The sequence below is a fragment of the Diabrotica virgifera genome, chromosome 6 (assembly GCF_917563875.1).
Source record: "Diabrotica virgifera virgifera chromosome 6, PGI_DIABVI_V3a".
In the NCBI taxonomy this organism is placed as follows: Eukaryota; Metazoa; Arthropoda; class Insecta; order Coleoptera; family Chrysomelidae; genus Diabrotica; species Diabrotica virgifera.
In genome coordinates this window covers 31,562,941-31,581,871 of record NC_065448.1, presented here as the reverse complement: position 1 = coordinate 31,581,871, position 18,931 = coordinate 31,562,941, and the positions used below count along the sequence as shown (strand labels likewise).

At 32.6% G+C, this 18,931-nt stretch overlaps 1 protein-coding gene across 8 annotated transcripts in view; it reads right to left on the bottom strand.

The window, feature by feature from the left end:
- LOC126887532 (zinc finger protein 271-like) overlaps positions 1-18,931 on the bottom strand; it is a 137,776-nt gene that overhangs the window by 8,958 nt on the left and 109,887 nt on the right. For 2 of the 8 annotated variants that reach the window (XM_050655183.1, XM_050655182.1), the window contains exons 2-4: positions 3,764-3,925; positions 3,522-3,674; positions 372-401 (exon numbers count right to left, since the gene is read on the bottom strand). The exons of 2 other annotated variants lie outside the window; for them this stretch is intronic. In XM_050655183.1, the coding sequence (XP_050511140.1) occupies positions 372-401; positions 3,522-3,674; positions 3,764-3,770 (190 nt within the window). In that variant the 5' untranslated portion in view covers positions 3,771-3,925. The remainder of the gene's footprint in view (positions 1-371; positions 402-3,521; positions 3,675-3,763; positions 3,926-18,931) is intronic. 4 more of the 8 variants (XM_050655175.1, XM_050655174.1, XM_050655179.1 and 1 more) reach the window with 3 other exon arrangements.

Here is an 18,931-nt window from a genome sequence, read left to right as displayed (position 1 = left end):
ACTTGTGAGGTTTTTCTCCAGTGTGCACTCTCAAATGTTCTTTCAAATGTCCTGCTTGACTGAACTGCTGAAAACAAATTTCACACTTGTGAGGTTTTTCTCCAGTATGCACTCTCAAATGTATTTTTAAAGAAACTGGTAGACTAAACTGCTTAAAACAGATTTCACACTTGTGAGGTTTTCCTCCAGTGTGCCTTCTTAAATGTTGTTTCAAATAATGTGTTTTAGAAAACTGTTTGAAACAAATCTTACATTTGTAAGTTCCCTGTCTAGTCTGTACTTTTATATTTTTTTATTTACAGTTTTTCCCTTGGCGTGTCGGCTCGTATAGTGTTGTTTACGGGATGAATGTTCACAAACTGTTTCCATACCTTCTATTTTATTCTCCTCCTGAGTAAAACCTAAAATTCAAACCAACTATAAACATTTACTACCAGAGAAAACTGAATACAGACACAAAATATTAAACAAAGTTAATGTAAGGCAGCAAGTCCTAACAATATAATCAATATGTTGTAGACACCGGCATTTCTGTCTTGTAGATTTTGCCAGTGAAACGAAAACGACAATAGAATACCCTAGCCAATCGAAAATAATATTTCAACCAACTAAGACAGCTATCGTTCACCCTAAGCATAGCTCAGTAACTCTAGGTGTGTGTTCGTCTTGTCCCAATCTTAGATATGAACTATGAAAATTTGGAATGGAAGCAAACAAAACAATATTTTTAACCAATCATGTTTATTGTTCAATAAAGATATAAATAAAATATGACTTATTAAATTGCAAATTAACAAATATATTCAAATTCTTGCCAAAAACTAACAATTCTGGATTATACTTATGGCTTTTGGTATCTGATGGTAACTTCTTGATGTATAATGGTACTGCTGTAGACTTCTTATAGACCTGGGCAGATGTTCGGCCTCAGATCCCTGCAGCTGAAGATGTTGGGTGCTGTAGTCTGGATGTCAAGGTCTCATTATTCGCCTTAAAGTTGCATCACCGGTGATGTGTGAGGCTTACGTTCCCGAAAAGGAAAAGGTTGATTTCTTTCCAAAAACCCAAGAGAGAGATAATTTGAATAAAAATGATTTATTGTTCACATTACATGCCTTTTTAAGAAATAATTCTTCCCTTTCCACTTAGGGTCGATTTCTCATACCTGTGTTAATCTGTTGTTCAGTTTAACCAGGTTCACCGGTGAACTCAGGTTTTGCTTGGAATGCGTTTCTCATTGTGAGTGCATGTTCTACAACTTTCGAGAAATGCCAATAGATGGCAAAAGGTAAAAAACTGTCGCCATTTTGAACTAACTTTTTTATGCTGTTTTTGAATAAAGTTACATTTAAGTATTTATAGTCAAATAGTCATTTTAATAATTATAAATAAATGTTATAAAAACAAAAATAATGTTATCTTTTATCGTTAGGCTTAATATAATAAAATAAGTTTATTTATATTATGACAGCGTTTCGTGTTAATACAATGCATGCGTAATCCATGTAATCATCTGAACTGCGTTCAGAAATCTTTGAACGGCCGAATTCCAGCGTTCAAGCATCGTTTAAAGTTTAAACTGCCATCGGTTGAACATGAATTGAGAAAGACAATTTTGACTTTAAACTGACGTTTATATAGAAGTTCAGGTTAAACTGGAGTTGAACTCGATATGAAAAATTGGCCCTTATACTCCGGCCAACTTATATATCCGCGGCTACAAAAATTACCATCAAGCTGAAAATTGGCAGGATTGTTCAAAATACCATCATAAATCCGACCCGAGCTACAAAATTTACGCGGGGTCAAAGGTCACCAAATATAGTTTTTAGCGATTTTCAGCGAAACGGCAAGTTTTATCATAAAATTAGTTCTAACAAAAAATGTAGAATGGGTAACTATCTATAAAAAATGTCCCTATTGCTGTTTTCCTAAGAGCCATCGTTTTTGAGATACGACGATTCAAAAAGTTGTAATCGTCATAACATGCGCATACGTTTCCACACCACCCTTGAGGTAGTGTATTTAGCGCGTTTTTTAACGTGGTTTCCCCAGTAGGCCTATTCCACGGATCTGTTATGATTCTGTTTAATTTGAAGCTATTGAAGAATTGATATTGGCAAGGGTTAAAAATGATAAAAGTTATAAAAAGCGATATAAATTTAAAAAAAGGGAAATTTATCCAACTGGTTCATAATTTTCCAATACTTCTGCTTCCTCTTCTTGTTCATCCTGGGTGCAGTAAATTGCCCCAATAATGACACATCGCATTGCTTCTCGATAGAATCAAATGAATCCTCAATTGTTGGTGATTCAACATTGGAGCACGACCGGTTTTGAGAATTAGTGCATGCTACCGAACAAAACAGTCCAACTTTTTTGCAACCACATTTAGCGCTACATCCCTTTTTATACTTGCAAAAAATTGTGTTCAGGAGTTTTTCCGGCGCAGGTGGGAGTAAAGTTTGAATTGGTTCTAATGAACTGTCGACTAATTTCCATCAACAGTCTTTTGGATCTAGCTGATAACCAAGCAACACTTGAACTTGGTAGTATACCTGAAAAAGATGTTGATGAGCAGCCGCGCTGAGGTTGGAGGAAGACAACATAACTGCACTTGTTTTTTATTTCGAGTATTTTTAAAAAAACATGCATATCGCAACTTATCTAAGCACGTAGTTTTTTTAGGCGCTCCATACATAAAGAGAAGAAAGCTAATTCCGCGTTGGAAATAACTTCTTGTTTTTCAAACATTTTAAAAACAGTCGTTTTACACCTCCTGAAAAATGCCGATGTCATATATCACAGCCAGTTATTGCGTGTATAAATAGTAAAGAATAAAAAACCGCTAAACGCCGTAAAAATGAGTGGCGCATACAATATTCCAGCTACAAAAGATCTAATATGAATATTACGTGGCCCGAAAATGTTTTTTCATTTTGATGCAAAACAAAATTCTAGTTTTATTTTAAAAGATTTTTCCATAATATTTGTAAAGAAGTAAAACGTGCCACAAAAGAGTAACTTTGATAGTTTGACTTAAATTTATATTATTATGTGTAATATAAGTTAAGTTGACCGATAGAATATTATGTTTACTTGTATTACAGCTTCAGTGATGTAGTAGATATATACGTAGTGTACTCATACATATGACGATTAGAACTCTTTCAACTCTTTGAATCGTTGTATCTCAAAAATGGTGGCTCTTAGGAAAAAAAGTAATAAGACATTTTTTATAGATAATTACCCATTCTACATTTTTTGTTAGAACTAATTTTATATAAAACTTACCATTTCGCTGAAAATAGCTAAAAACTATATTTGGTGACCTTTGACCCCGCGTAAATTTTTTAGCTCGGGTCGGATTTATGAGGACTTTTTAAAATTCAGTTATGATAGTATTTTGAAAAATCCTGCCAATTTTCAGCTTGATGGTAATTATTGTAACCTCACACCTATTTTTGAGTCTAACTAGACAGGTCTATTACTTGTTACTTGTATTTTCAAGTTATACTAACCTTTTTCAGTTTTTTGGTTTTCTTCAAACAGGTTTAGTTTATTTCCGTCTTGGTGTATTTCAGTATTTCTAGGAATTTCCTTTAAGTCAAAATAATCACATGCGTCATGTGTACTTTGGGTATTGGATTCCTCCTTAATGTCACATTTAAAGCCTGCAACAAATAGAATATAACCTCTAATATTAAAGTATTTACTAAAATATCTAGTAGTCCATTAAAATGTTACATTTTTTAACCCTAACCTTGCATTTGTTAGAGGAGTCAATTTTATTTTTTTAATGTGTAGGGGGATCAGTAGAAGCTTAAGTTCAAGTTTTTGGGGTCGCCACCCTTGTCCCCCGGCCGCCATCTTGGAAAACGGGGTGCAAAAGGGGTTTCGCGCCATATCTCGTAAACTACCAACCCTACGGAAAATATAATAAAACTTCAAATGTATCAAATGAAATTTTCTACAATTTTGTCTTAAGTGTACTACTTTTTATCGTCAAGTTACCAACAAAAAAAGATATAAACAAAAATAAGTAAAATTTTTTTAACAAGTTTCCTTTTGGAGTTTATAACTTTTTTTCAGTTCATTTTACAATAATATAACATAGTAATTTTGTAGAGGGGTTTTCAGCGAACAATTTCCACTATAAAGTTGTTTAATTATATTTATTTATCTAGGTTTTACAGCTCTCCAAACTTGACCAGATTCTTGAATGCTCATAGAGATACAATAAAAGCAAAACGTTGGGCTTACCTTTCTATCTATATATTTTTTTATTCATACAATTTATTATGATTTTAACATTCCTATGCTATTATTAATCTATGTTTGACCTTTAACCCCACTATAAAACTTACAACCCTAAGCATATATAAAAAAGGGCCAAGAAGTTGTTTGAGGACAAATTCGCCGGTCCAGAAGAAGAATGACGCGACCGCAAAATTCCTCAGAAGAGCAAAAAAAAACGATTTTTAAAAGATGTCTTTAATTTTCATCGATATTGGTTCGAATTTCATTAGCTTAATTTAATCGCCCCATTTTCAATCCTATCTACAGTTGCGTCATTATGAATCTGAAACAAGGTCGAACATAGCGCGTATTTCAGTAATGATGCAACTACGCTATTATAGTGGCTCAGCACATTTTTACAGTTCGTTGCAATTGACATAATTTGCAGTTACGTCATTCTTCTTCCGTACCTGACTGAATATCTGCCTGCTATTACTTTTATTATTATAATTTATCCTAGGTGGCACAGCAGTCGGTTCCCCTCTACTTAACTTATTCTTGCATTTGTGCTGCCTATTTAGCCAAGTGCAGTCCAAAATCAGATTAAAATTATACTGAGCATTATCTACTGTAGAAAATTACCGATAGAATTTTTTTTAAGTAGATTGTTTCTGTTTAATGGCAACCAGTTTCCTAGTTTTGACAACTGTCACATTTAAGAAAATATCCATAATATACGTATTAAAAAATAATCTTACGAATATCACACGACAGTAAAAATAAATAAGAAAATAATGCTTCATTTTTACTCAAATTTGTTGTCATTGGGCAATAGCCACTCGAGCCCTGCGGGCTCTCGTGTCTATTGCCAGACAACAAATTTTCGAAAAACTGTCGCATTATTTTCAATTTATTCTCACTCTCTTGTGATATTATACCCGATAATTTTTGATAATTTCCCGTCGTCAAATATATTAGGTCAGATGCCCTTCGTTGCTATGAAAAAATACATTCAGTGACAATTAATGTTTTAAAAATTATAAAAGTGATGACTTTCAACCGCCAAATATTTATAACAACTGTGTGTTTAATTGCACTAATTTGTACTTACATAAATAAATTACAATAAAATTTTGGTTTTGAACAGTTTTATTCATGAAATAATCGCAACAAATTGCACTCGATCTCTAAAATTAATATACAATTTTAGAGCTCTTGTGCAATTACTACTGATAATTTTAATAATAAAGTCATTGAAAACTTTGCAACCAAAAAATAGAAGAATGAACTTCATATTATATCGTAAACTTTAAAAGTGATATTACAAAAATTTGTGCATGTGTGTGAATAATTTAATAGTATTATTTTTATAAATTGGTAAATAGACTAAATCGTAATAACAAACTTCAAGCACTATCAGCAGTAAATGCTGGTGGTAGGTTAAGAGGTTTTTATTATTAATTAATTTACGGAACTGTTTTGATCAATGTTGGACAATTGCTTGGCACCTCAGATCACTAAACATAAGATAAAAGTATCCGCGCATATATTTTTTTAGTTTTTGTTGTAAGTATACCTTTTTTGACAATATCGTGAATCCGTCACTAAAAATTTTGGCGGCTGCTCGAGTTCTGGCACTACCTTCTTAAAGTGGTACGAGCCGCCACTGGTTTAAGGGAACAAAATCCCCATAAAATTTTTATTGGGTGGACAAATTTCACTATAATTTTGTTTTAAGATGTTCCTGGCATAAGAATGCCACATGTCCATTTTCAATAAAAAATCTCTAATAGTTTTCCATATATTGAAAAAAATCGATTTTCATTTTGTAACTTCAAAGGTCTATAACTTTTTTTATGAGCACATTTGTACTAAGGTACATTAGGGTCAATCGAAGTATTTTTGACCTCAGAATGTGTGGTATAATTTATGACCAATCTTTTCGGGACACCCTGTATAATTATGTGGCTAAAGGTTCTAAACCAAGGCCAGAATCAGAGAAAAAAAAAGTATTTGTTTTATTATATTTATTGTTTTTATTATTTATTTTAACCTAGGATTATAACTTAATTCTTGTTTTCTATTTGTAATGTTTTTATTTGTTTACATTGAATATTAATTTGTTTTCTTGTATAATCCACTTCTCAATAATTATGTGATATGACGATTCTCAATTCAAATTAAAGTAGCTATACTTCTTTGGTTCATCATACTCATCTCTACATCTTCTATTTTGGTTGATCATATCGACCTCCGACAGTCATCCATAAATATTATATTATACTATGTTTATTTTTTAACCAAGAGGAGTAAACCACAAAGACATATTCACACCCGAGAAAGGCACTACAAAAGTCAACAAATACATCTTCTTTTTTGGTTGATCATGTCGGCCTTCGACGGTAATCCATAAATCTTACCTTATACGAATATGTCGCTAAAGACTTCTAAAAACAACTGTTTTTTATATAAAAGCAGACTGAAAATCTAAATATTAAAGAGATAACGCATAAAACACAGAAAATCGCTGATATAACTTAATTAACCTATAAAATGACAGAAGTGTCAAAATTTCATAAATGTCATTAGTGTCAAAATTACAAACAGTGGTGTAAACATGCCTGGGGTTGGACCAATTACAAACAAGCATTACAGCATAGTAAATTTGAATTACTCCTCATGGTTTAAAAACAAACCATAATACCAATAAAGAGGTCTAAAAACAACTGTTTTTTATATAATAGAATAATAAAGTTCTAAAAATTAAAGGAATAATGCAAAAAGCACAAAAAATCACTGATATAACTTAATTAACCTATGAAATGCCAGTTCTGTCAAAATTTCATAAATGTCGTTAGTATCAAAAATTTCATAAGCGTGGAGTAAATTTGCTTGACGTTGGACCAATTACAAACAAGCATTACGGAGCAGTAAGTTTGAATTACTCCTCTTGGTTTAAAAATAGACCATAGCCCAAAACACGTAGTGACGTCATATGGTTAATGTTTACATTCTGCACCAACAAAGTAAACAAAATTAAATATAATTTTAAATTAGACATTATAAATGTCAATAGAAAATACAGTTATGTGACGTCACAAGTGTTTTTGGTCCTTAGAGCTATTCATAGAAAACTTGTACTTTTACAAAATGGTTTTATTTTCCATAGTAAACCTTATTTCCTTTCTTTCAAAAACTGTATCAAACTAAAAACTCAACAAACTGGTATATATTATTATAATGACATATAGATCTGGATCCCGCGTATGAAAAAAAAGTTGATTAATAGCAAGCTGAAAATTTGTTAATAGCTTAAGGGTGCCTAGTCGGACAAACTTTGATATATGGGAACACTGGAACAGGGGAAGTTTTAATTGTGGAACAGATTAAAAATTTGGAACAGTCAGACCATGAAAACGGCACATGTATTTTGTCCGACAGAACAGACTTAAACTCTCTGAACAGAGATTAAACTCTCATGCAAAAGTCAGACTGCTTTTTATCACCAAATGGGCGTTTTAATGAGTGGAACATGTAAAATATGTCAAATGACAGGAATTATAACAGGTGATAAATAGCAGTCTGATTTTTGCATGAGAGTTTAATCTCTGTTTGGAGAGACACCCTTAAGCTATTAACAAATTTTCAGCTTGCTATTAATCAACTTTTTTTTCAAACTATGTGACTTCACAGGGCGTCTGAACTATTTTAACTCACAGAAGATTTTAAATTTGGATTTCTAAGTTATTATGAGTTTTTAAAGTGTGAAATTTTGTAAATCTCATTTTTAAACAAAACTGAACATTATTATGTAATAAAACAATGTGCAAGTTTCCGATTCAATATTTTTTTGTAATTGGGCAACTATGTCAACCATGTATTGGGACCGGCCAAGTTCGGCAAAGCGACACCTGGTTTCTACGCTCAGCAACATTTGTCGGACTTTTAATTATATTCGCCAATTATATTAGTCCTGGTTACTGGATAACTGTCAAGGTCATAGTCCAAAAAAATAATAAGAAAAAATAAGATTCAGGTTATGTTATTAAAACGTAAACAATTGACCATTCCAGGTCACGTGACTTTCGACACCGTTGCCATTGATTATAAACACCCATAGATAGCTCACCTCTTGGTAACCGAAAGACGTATCAACAACTAGATGGCGCTACTCGAAAACCGTATCGAGATTTCTCATTCTCTCTCTGACTTGCGAGGAGGTAGGAGTAGTGTCAGGGCCGAACTTACCCTATAGGTGTATTATCTGTGACAGGCAGGTGTTGTGACAAGTTAGAGCGGAATTTTATCAAAAAACGACTCATATTTTAGACAAAATGGCCTCTGTAACTCATAAGTGTGTTTACGCGGGATGTTTTGAAAGAAACGATGGAACAAATAATAATATATATTTCTTTAAATTTCCACTGAAAGACGTAGAGCGTACAAAAATTTGGCAAAAAAACTGCGGGAACATTGATATTATATTGATGGATATCACTGACCTTAAACAGAGGGTAATTTGCCAGCATCATTTTGCAGTGGAACATATTTACCAAAGTGGCCAAAGAAAGTTATTAAGGAAAAATGCTGTTCCTCTAAAATTTACACAGTTAACAACTGATTTAGGTAAGTACTCAATTTTATAAATATTTTTATGTTTGCCTAATGCGCTTTGTCAATGAGAATACTACTATTAAAATGTATTTTATATAAAATCAGTGGATATTGAATGATTTAAATATTTTTAACAAAATCAATGGGAAAGTCCCCGTAGCTGGCTGTATACCATAGTTAAAAAACCATACTGAAGTAAAAACTTCTTTTGTATATTGGTATAATAAAAAACATAAAAGTCCTCCAAAAGGATTTGCAAAACGTTTTCAATCTGAATCAGATCATCCTCAGTGCCTAGAACGAAGTATTTCTACGTTAAAATGAATGCAAAAGGTTTAAAATTGTGACTAGGTTAAAGAAAAATGTGGCAATACTTACGTTCTGCTTCACAAAAGAAACTAGCAACTTATTTAAAAAGGTTACATCGATATAAATGGTTTACATAACAATTAAGTGATATTTGTAGCGACTCCAAGTCGATGTTACAAGATGAAATGTGCTAGGAGTGCTCAAAGGGCAACATGATTCCCTGCTCGTTAAGAACTCGTGGTTCTTGCCAGTTCAATGGACACAGACCAACTAAAGTGAAGGAGATGACAATCCAATTATCAGACCGAAGTGACATGACAAGACAGGTAGTCAATTTTTGGTTATGAATTTCAAATTATTATTGTTGTTTAAAAAATTTTTGGATTATATATTAGTAACTGTATAAAATTGAAATTTAAATTATAATAATTAGATTTTATTGTAAAAGTATATAAGGCAACTTTCTACTCTCTGTTACAGAAAGAACTGTTGTTAGTGTTAGGTAGATAAAATGCAAGTCAGTGACGTCATCGGTGATTAAATTTGAGAAAGAAGGCAAACAGTTTTATTTAGTTTGAAAGAAAAGGAAAATTAGTTCTATGTACGCCACCTATATGATAGGTACCAAGATAAGGTGTATTTAATGTTGTAAAAATAGCTAGGTGATGTTGGTTGCCTATGTATATGTTTGTAATGTTTATTGACAAATTGAAAATATTATAATTTAATTGGTTGTCTGAATTAGAGAACTAAAAACTAGAAAAGATAATGGAGCAAACAGACTGACATGAAAGTAATGTATATCATTGTGAAGCTTCCCACATAGGCGAGAAGATTGTTTAGCAAAATCAAGTTGAGAACGAGTGATGTTGGTTGCCTGATATTCTAGGTTGAAATTAAAATTGTTTAATTAAAATTACTGAAAAAATATTAGTTATTTAATGATAATTACCTAAAAGATGTTGTCAGAAAATTTTTTATAAAACATTTTTAAATTTTATAATTATGATTTAAAAGAATCCAGTCAAAGATGGAATAACCTGAATGATAATATCAGAAATGCAAAATGAATTATGTGTCAAACAATTGTTATTATTAAACTGAATGGATGAAGTTAATGAGTTATAACATAAGAGGCAACCATAGGAATTAGTTAGGGTGCGAGTGTATATTGGAATGATATTTATATAATACAGGCTGAGAGTTGGGGTTATTGTCAATATGAGGCAAAGATCTTGATGGAATAATTCATTGGATGGGTTAACTGAGAATTTGAAATTTTATAGTCAGTAATGGAAAGCAGGTTGATATATTGTTGAGAGAAAAAAGTAGAGAGTAGTGTTGCCAAATGGAAAAAAGAAGAAGAACAACCAGATCAAGAAATGCATGGAGAATGCATTTTACTCCTATTCACCGACAATTATTCCCTTAACAATATTTTGATCTAAACCTCCATTCTTTTCTTTATTTTATATAATTTTGTTTTATTTTTTATCTATTTATTTATTTTTATATATTTTTGTTTCATCATTCATCTCCTTACTTTGTTTCCCTCTTTCCTTTCACCCCACTTACATTTAACATTTATTATTTCCTTACTAATCACCCATTAACACTTTCAAATATGCTCTTTTATTCTTTTCTTTCTGTTCCCCCCCCCTTTTTTTTATCTATCCCGCCCTTACCACAGTTTACCTCCTTTCTCTTCCAATCTTCCCTCACACATTTTCCTTAAATCTAAGTTAGATTACTAACCACAACAAAGTTTACCTTCTTCCATTACCACTCCTCTCTCATACATTTTCCCAATCCACATAGTTACATGGCCATACCTCTTGTTTCTGATGTTTCCGGTTCCCCATGCATTTCTTGATCTGGTTGTTCTTCTTCTTTTTTCCATTTGGCAACACTACTCTCTACTTTTTTCTCTCAACAATATATCAACCTGCTTTCCATTACTGACTATAAAATTTCAAATTCTCAGTTAACCCATCCAATGAATTATTCCATCAAGATCTTTGCCTCATATTGACAATAACCCCAACTCTCAGCCTGTATTATATAAATATCATTCCAATATACACTCACACCCTAACTAATTCCTATGGTTGCCTCTTATGTTATAACTCATTAACTTCATCCATTCAGTTTAATAATAACAATTGTTTGACACATAATTCATTTTGCATTTCTGATATTATCATTCAGGTTATTCCATCTTTGACTGGATTCTTTTAAATCATAATTATAAAATTTAAAAATGTTTTATAAAAAATTTTCTGACAACTTTTTTTAGGTAATTATCATTAAATAACTAATATTTTTTCAGTAATTTTAATTAAACAATTTTAATTTCAACCTAGAATATCAGGCAACCAACATCACTCGTTCTCAACTTGATTTTGCTAAACAATCTTCTCGCCTATGTGGGAAGCTTCACAATGATATACATTACTTTCATGTCAGTCTGTTTGCTCCATTATCTTTTCTAGTTTTTAGTTCTCTAATTCAGACAACCAATTAAATTATAATATTTTCAATTTGTCAATAAACATTACAAACATATACATAGGCAACCAACATCACCTAGCTATTTTTACAACATTAAATACACCTTATCTTGGTACCTATCATATAGGTGGCGTACATAGAACTAATTTTCCTTTTCTTTCAAACTAAATAAAACTGTTTGCCTTCTTTCTCAAATTTAATCACCGATGACGTCACTGACTTGCATTTTATCTACCTAACACTAACAACAGTTCTTTCTGTAACAGAGAGTAGAAAGTTGCCTTATATACTTTTACAATAAAATCTAATTATTATAATTTAAATTTCAATTTTATACAGTTACTAATATATAATCCAAAAATTTTTTAAACAACAATAATAATTTGAAATTCATAACCAAAAATTGACTACCTGTCTTGTCATGTCACTTCGGTCTGATAATTGGATTGTCATCTCCTTCACTTTAGTTGGTCTGTGTCCATTGAACTGGCAAGAACCACGAGTTCTTAACGAGCAGGGAACCATGTTGCCCTTTGAGCACTCCTAGGACATTTCATCTTGTAACATCGACTTGGAGTCGCTACAAATATCACTTAATTGTTATGTAAACCATTTATATCGATGTAACCTTTTTAAATAAGTTGCTAGTTTCTTTTGTGAAGCAGAACGTAAGTATTGCCACATTTTTCTTTAACCTAGTCACAATTTTAAACCTTTTGCATTCATTTTAACGTAGAAATACTTCGTTCTAGGCACTGAGGATGATCTGATTCAGATTGAAAACGTTTTGCAAATCCTTTTGGAGGACTTTTATGTTTTTTAATAAAACTTTTTATACCAATATACAAAAGAAGTTTTTACTTCAGTATGGTTTTTTAAATATTTTTATACAATTAAATCAAAAGAGATTTTTTTAAATATGAATGCGTTGTTACTATCACTCCAGAAATAATGATGATGCTTGTTTTGCTTTAATTAAAATTACACATACATTTCAATGATTACCTATTTTAGGTGATACCCCACCAGTATTATGCTCTACATACGTTTATTGCGGTACGAAACGTAAACAATCTACAAGTGGCGATTGTATGGTTAGGTCAACTCCATCGTCTAAGAGATCAAGTAGTAGTCTCAGTGATATTTCCAGTTTTGAAATTAATTTGCCCACAAAACTTGAAACTGAATTGACGGAGAAGGTAAAAAAATTGCTAGTATCAAGTAAATGCTTTAAAGAAGAAGTGCCGTCAGAAGAACAGTCAGCGTTGTAGAAGAACAACAAAAAACAAAAAATCGGCAACCAAATTCATGTTACAGGTACTGTTAGAAAATAAAAGCAAATACGCGCACACATTTGTTAATATGCAGTTTTCACATAAAACTCGTTCACAATGGAGTCACAATGAAAAGGATTTAGCTCTGGCCATTTATTATAAGTCTCCTAGTTGTTACAAATTTTTAATTAGATCTCTTAACTTTATATTACCTTCAGTAAAAACAATTCAAACTTGGTTGCGTGTCATAAAATTAAGAACTGGTTTAAACACTTCCTTAATAATTGACAAGTTGAAGAAAAAAGCAGAGACAATGGATGAGTTGGAAAAAATTTGTGTGTTAATGTTTGATGAAATTTCTTTGAAAAAAAATTGGAGTACAATAAATTAGATGACATTATAGAAGGGTTTCAAGATTTAGGTGCTTTAGGAAGAACAAACAAACTTGCCAACACAGGTCTGATTTTCATGATTTGCTATTTTGCTACAGGTGGTCCAATACATAGCGACAACTTAAAAAACATTGTAGTTGAAGTTGTTTCAAAATTACAAAATATTGGGTATATAGCAAAAGTGTTAGTGTGTGATCAAGCATCTAATAATAGAGCTTTATTTAAGCTGTTAGGCGCATGTAAGGATCAGCCTGCAATAGAAATAGGAAATCAGAGGATTTTCACTGTTTTTGATACACCCCACTTATTAAAAAGTCCAAGAAATAATTTTCTTAACAAAAAGTTGACGTTTTTTGCCGATTCTAACCAGATATCGTGGCAAGATATTGAATACACATACAACATCGATAGAACCAATGTGAGAGCACGATGCATGGTCAAAATAACAGACGTTCACATAAACCCTAATAATTTCCAAAAAATGCGTGTAAAATTAGCAGCCCAAATTTTTTCCAACTCAGTTGCCTCAGCAATATCAACAGCAAAATATGTAGGCCAGTTACACACCAAAACGGCTCCTCATACTGCCGAATTTTTAAAAATTATAAATAATATTTTTGATGGTCTTAACAGCAAATATTGTAGTGATAGTAACCCAAACAGAAAGCCAATGTCAACTTTAAGCAAGTCAACTGAAAACTTAAAAGCAGGTTTAGAATATTTAAAAAAAATTAAAGTTTTTGAAAATCAGAAAGAGAGAAATAATATTCACTGTCTACACGGCTTTCAGTGGACAATTTTGTCAGTTTTATGTTTGTGGGAGGAACTTCAAAAATATAATGTGTCATATCTTTTAACATCTTTTCTGAACCAAGATCCTCTAGAAAATTTTTTCTCTATTGTGCGCAATCGGGGTGGTTACAATCCAACACCTAGTGTTAGTCAGTTAAGAATTGCCATTAAGCATAACACAAGTATTAAACTAAAAATTGCTTTAGACAATGGAAATTGTGAAATAGCACAAACTGATAATTTAGATTTAACCCACGAAGTAACCAGCGTCGAAATATCTGACGAGTCCATTGAAACCCAAACAGTTCATGTAGAACAATCTTTAGACATGCAAAAGGAAAATAATGACAACCAAATTTTAAGCACGGCAAATTCCAGCAAATGTAGCATAACAAATTTAGAAACGTGTGCTGTTACATATATCGCTGGTTATATTTACTATAAGATTATAAAGAAATTGAATTGTAGTAAATGCCAGGAAGACTTGCTAAAAGACAACAATTCTATTACAGAAACACGAATTAATGTTACTTTTCAGGGATTATGGCGCAAATGAAGAAATAAAGTTTCTTCAGAGACCATCAGATTTGTTTGTTATTATTACTACAATATTGTTAGAATAGGTTCACGAGGCTTTTAATTTATTTAAAGTAGATAATGCAGTTTTTGAAAAAATTGAAACCTATGTGACTAACCATATTTTATTAACTACTAATTGGCTTGAAAGCTGCGAAGACCATAAAAGGAAAATTATAAAATTTTTGGTAAAAATCAAACTTTTTAAAACTTGTCAGTGGTATAACGTTAATGAAAGCAAACAGAAAACTAAAAGGGAAAAGATTCACAGAAAATTACTTATTTTCGATAAAAGTAAAGGTAAACAAACTTCAAAATGCAAAAATTCGACAAATAAACAGCAAAAAATTCAACAGACTGACAGCCACAAAAGTAAACAAACCAGAAACGTCACAAATTGTATTTAAAATATGAAAACGTCTTTTTTTCTACCTAGATCTTTTCAATGTACTGAGTTTAGTGCGTTCATAAAAATAACATGTGTTTTTACTTAATAACAGGCGGTAGCTGGTTTGTCTTTTCATGCGTGGAAGAGAATGATGCTAGATAAAAAGTATATGTTTTATCTCGCCGGGTATGAATGACGCACGGGTAAATAACCGTGGACTTAACTGTATGTTAAACTACACTATTAGCTTTAGTCTCTATATACAGTAGATATTAACAAGTATTTTATAATATCAGGAAAACAATATCAGTATGTCTTAAAACCTTGGAATCATATAGAAAACTTTTTTATTAAGTTTAGGGAAAAATGTATTATTGATAAAAACTTGCATGTCTCAAAACTCAAAATAAAAGAATCAGATGTCAAATATTATGAGTCGTATACCAAGTTTGTTAAAAAATATTAATTCTTCTCAAGAGTCATATAGGTACCTTCATTTTTAAAGCACTTTCATATAAATATTAACGTGGTTTTTAATTGTTCTCGACTTTTAATAATAATAAAATGTTTCAATTTTGTCAACAATGAAAGTACTTCTTCAGAAAAAGAAATAATAAATATATATCTTTTTTCCCCAATATTTTAATTTTACAATCTTAGCACAGTATATAGAGGTTCCCTCTTTATACTGTGATCTTAGTTTGAAAAGAATTAACATTCAAATATACTTATTTACTTTGTTTTTAAATATGATCTAATTAGTGATGTTTTAAACTTTCTAATCCTGTCTGTTAAATCCAGCTTTTACCTATTGTTCCTAGGCAAATGGCCTTCGACTATTTATATGTAGGAAATTCCCTGTCACTTTATCAAGATATCATACTTACATTATTCATTTTGTACGTTGGGAATTTGTGGTATTTTTTCAAAGAAAGATAATAATCTATTGTATTTGGTACTCACCACTACTTTTTTTTAAAACATCGATGTCTTAATTCCAGAAAGTCCTTAGACAATTTTTAAATGTAAAAAGTATGCGATCGAACAGTAAATCATATTGATTTTAGTTCACCTCTGTACAATTTCTTATTTTGCACAGACTTCTATATTGCCTTTTCTAGATAAATTGTCAATTTTTTGTAGTACAATGTTACTATCGGAACAACATTTATATCCTCTTCTTCTTGTCGAAGTTCCTTCTCATATTGAAGGTTGGCCATCACTACAGCTATCCGTACCTTATTGGCGCCTGCTTTGAAAAGATCTATTGAGCTGCAACTATACCACTCTCTTAAGTTTCTCAGTCAGGAAATTCTTCTTCTACCTATGGATCTTTTACCCTTAATTTTACCTTGCATTATGAGCCTAATATCTCATATTTCGCACCTCTGGTAATTTGGCCTAAACCCAGCTTTCTTGTATTGATGAGGTGGAAACACCAAACTGTGAGTGAGACCAAAGTAAGCAAGACATTATTTTCAATTGGAAAACTAATATAGAGGCAAAAGCTATACTCACTGGATGTAACTAGCCGTGGAAATTTCATTTTACTGAATTTTCAAGGGGGTTACACTCCAGAATATAGAAAGCGAAGAAACGAGCGGGCCTTGTGCCTGTCGGGAGATAACTGTGCCTCCGCAGGGATGACACTGCAAGGGGTGGAATTTTAGAATTCACTTCGTGCAGACACGGCAACCTGGGCCAGTTATCTGAGAAATAGCAAGTGGAACCCTACCTATAGCAAATTAGGCAGTGACACATCCGCGTAGGTCCCTGGGACGGCACCCAGAACTTGGTTGGACAGCGGTCTAGCCAAGCGCAAAAAACAGATTCTTATAAATAGATAACACTAAAATGTCGTCGGACAATCCTATGTCCACCGAGCATCCAGCTCACGATTTCATTGAATTATTCCCAGAGACAGAGTCAGTGTCTGATATGGGCACTACTCCAGTCCCTCCCCCTAGTCCACCCCAATCCTTGACAGATGATATCGTTATGGAAGAGATAAAAGCAGTCTTCTCTCATGATGAAGAAATAAAAGATTCAGAAGGCCCTCAGCCAGATGAATCAAGCATCAAAAATTGCAATAATAACCCCGGGTCCCTTCAGGAAAACCAAGTAGTTATGATTCAACAGATAGTTACCATTCCCCCTCAGGGAACAACAAACTCACTTGAGTTCACAAATGACCCACAACTAGAAGCTGACTACGACAGCCAACGATTCGAAGGCAAGAAGCCCACCAAAAGACCGTGTAATAGCCCAGACACAGAGAGAAATCAAAGTGACCTGGCAAACACGATACAACAACTGATGAAACAACTCGAACAGAGAGATAAAGAAAATAAGCGAGTACAACAAGAATTCAAGGAAATACTCGAAGAAAGAGACAGAGAAAATAAACGAGAACAACAAGAATTCAAAGATCTAATCGCCGAATTAAGATCAATAATTAGAACAAAAGACGACGAAGCAAGAAGGATGATGGATCAAATCATGAAATTGACCAAAACCGTCCAAGAAATGACAAACAAACGGACTGTCACAATAACAAAAATAGACGAAAGTCCAATGACCTGGGAACAGACAGAAAATGAAAAACATGAAGAATCAGAAACAGAGACAACGGTATACAAAAACAAGTCATACCAAAAGTCAATCCTATCCAAAAGGAAAAAACGAGAGGTAATAGAAATAATAAAGCCTCCCAAAAAAGCAAAACAAAATGAAGACAACATAAGCTCAGCTGAAAAGCAGAGACGCATAGTTGAAAAGAGAAAAGAACAAGAAATGGACGACAACATAAGAGCAAGAGACATAAGGAAAGCTGAACAAGCAAAAGAAAAAGAACCACAGACGGGAAAAAACACCCAAATGGACGAGGACGCCGATGAAGAAAAAGAAGGTTTCACGGAAGTAAACCGAAAAAAAGGAAACAAAAGAAAAAATAAGGAGAAAGCTGAAAAATAAAATCCAGCCAAACAGGTAAAATCCAACTCAGAAAATGAGACAAAAACCAACAAAGACCAAAACAATGAAAAAACACCTGATAAAGCAAAACAAGAAGGAAAAGCGGCCACAGCCTCGACCAGCAAGACTGTGGAAACTACCCAAAACAAAAACAACAGAAAACCGCCACCAATAATACTGAAAACAATAGAGGCTGGCCAGGATATACTGAATACAAGTGCCAAACAAGGCATAATAACAGAAAATAAATTTGCAAAGTCAGGCAGAAGTATTCAAACTAGAAATAGAGAGGATTATCATGGCATGTTGAAAATACTAGAAAATAAAGGCAACCAAATTGAATACGTCGCATATCCCCTAGATGAGGATATAGATAAAACAAAAAGAACAGTCATACGCGGACTAACGAAATATACTAACGTAGACGAACTAGGAGATGAAATAGTCAACCTGAAAATAGAAATAGTAGACCTACATAGAATGATATCCAAAAAAGATGGCAGAGAATTGCCCCTTTATATGCTGACACATTATGAGAGCGACACAGAAAAAGTTAAAAATATAACAAACTTATGCCATATGAAAGTTGAAGTAGAAGAAGAAATAAAAAATAAAAAAGATGTGTTGCAGTGCTACAACTGCCAAAACTTCTTCCACGGCTCCAGAGCGTGCAGATGCTACTCCAGATGCGTGAAATGTGGTGAAAATCATGCCACTAGAAATTGCAATAAGGAAGGAGACACACCAGCCAAATGCGCAAACTGTGGTGAGGCTCACACAGCCAGCTACAGGGGCTGCAAAAAAGCGCCAAAAAAAAGGGTAAATACACAACTAGTACCCAGAAACATAAGCACACACAACAT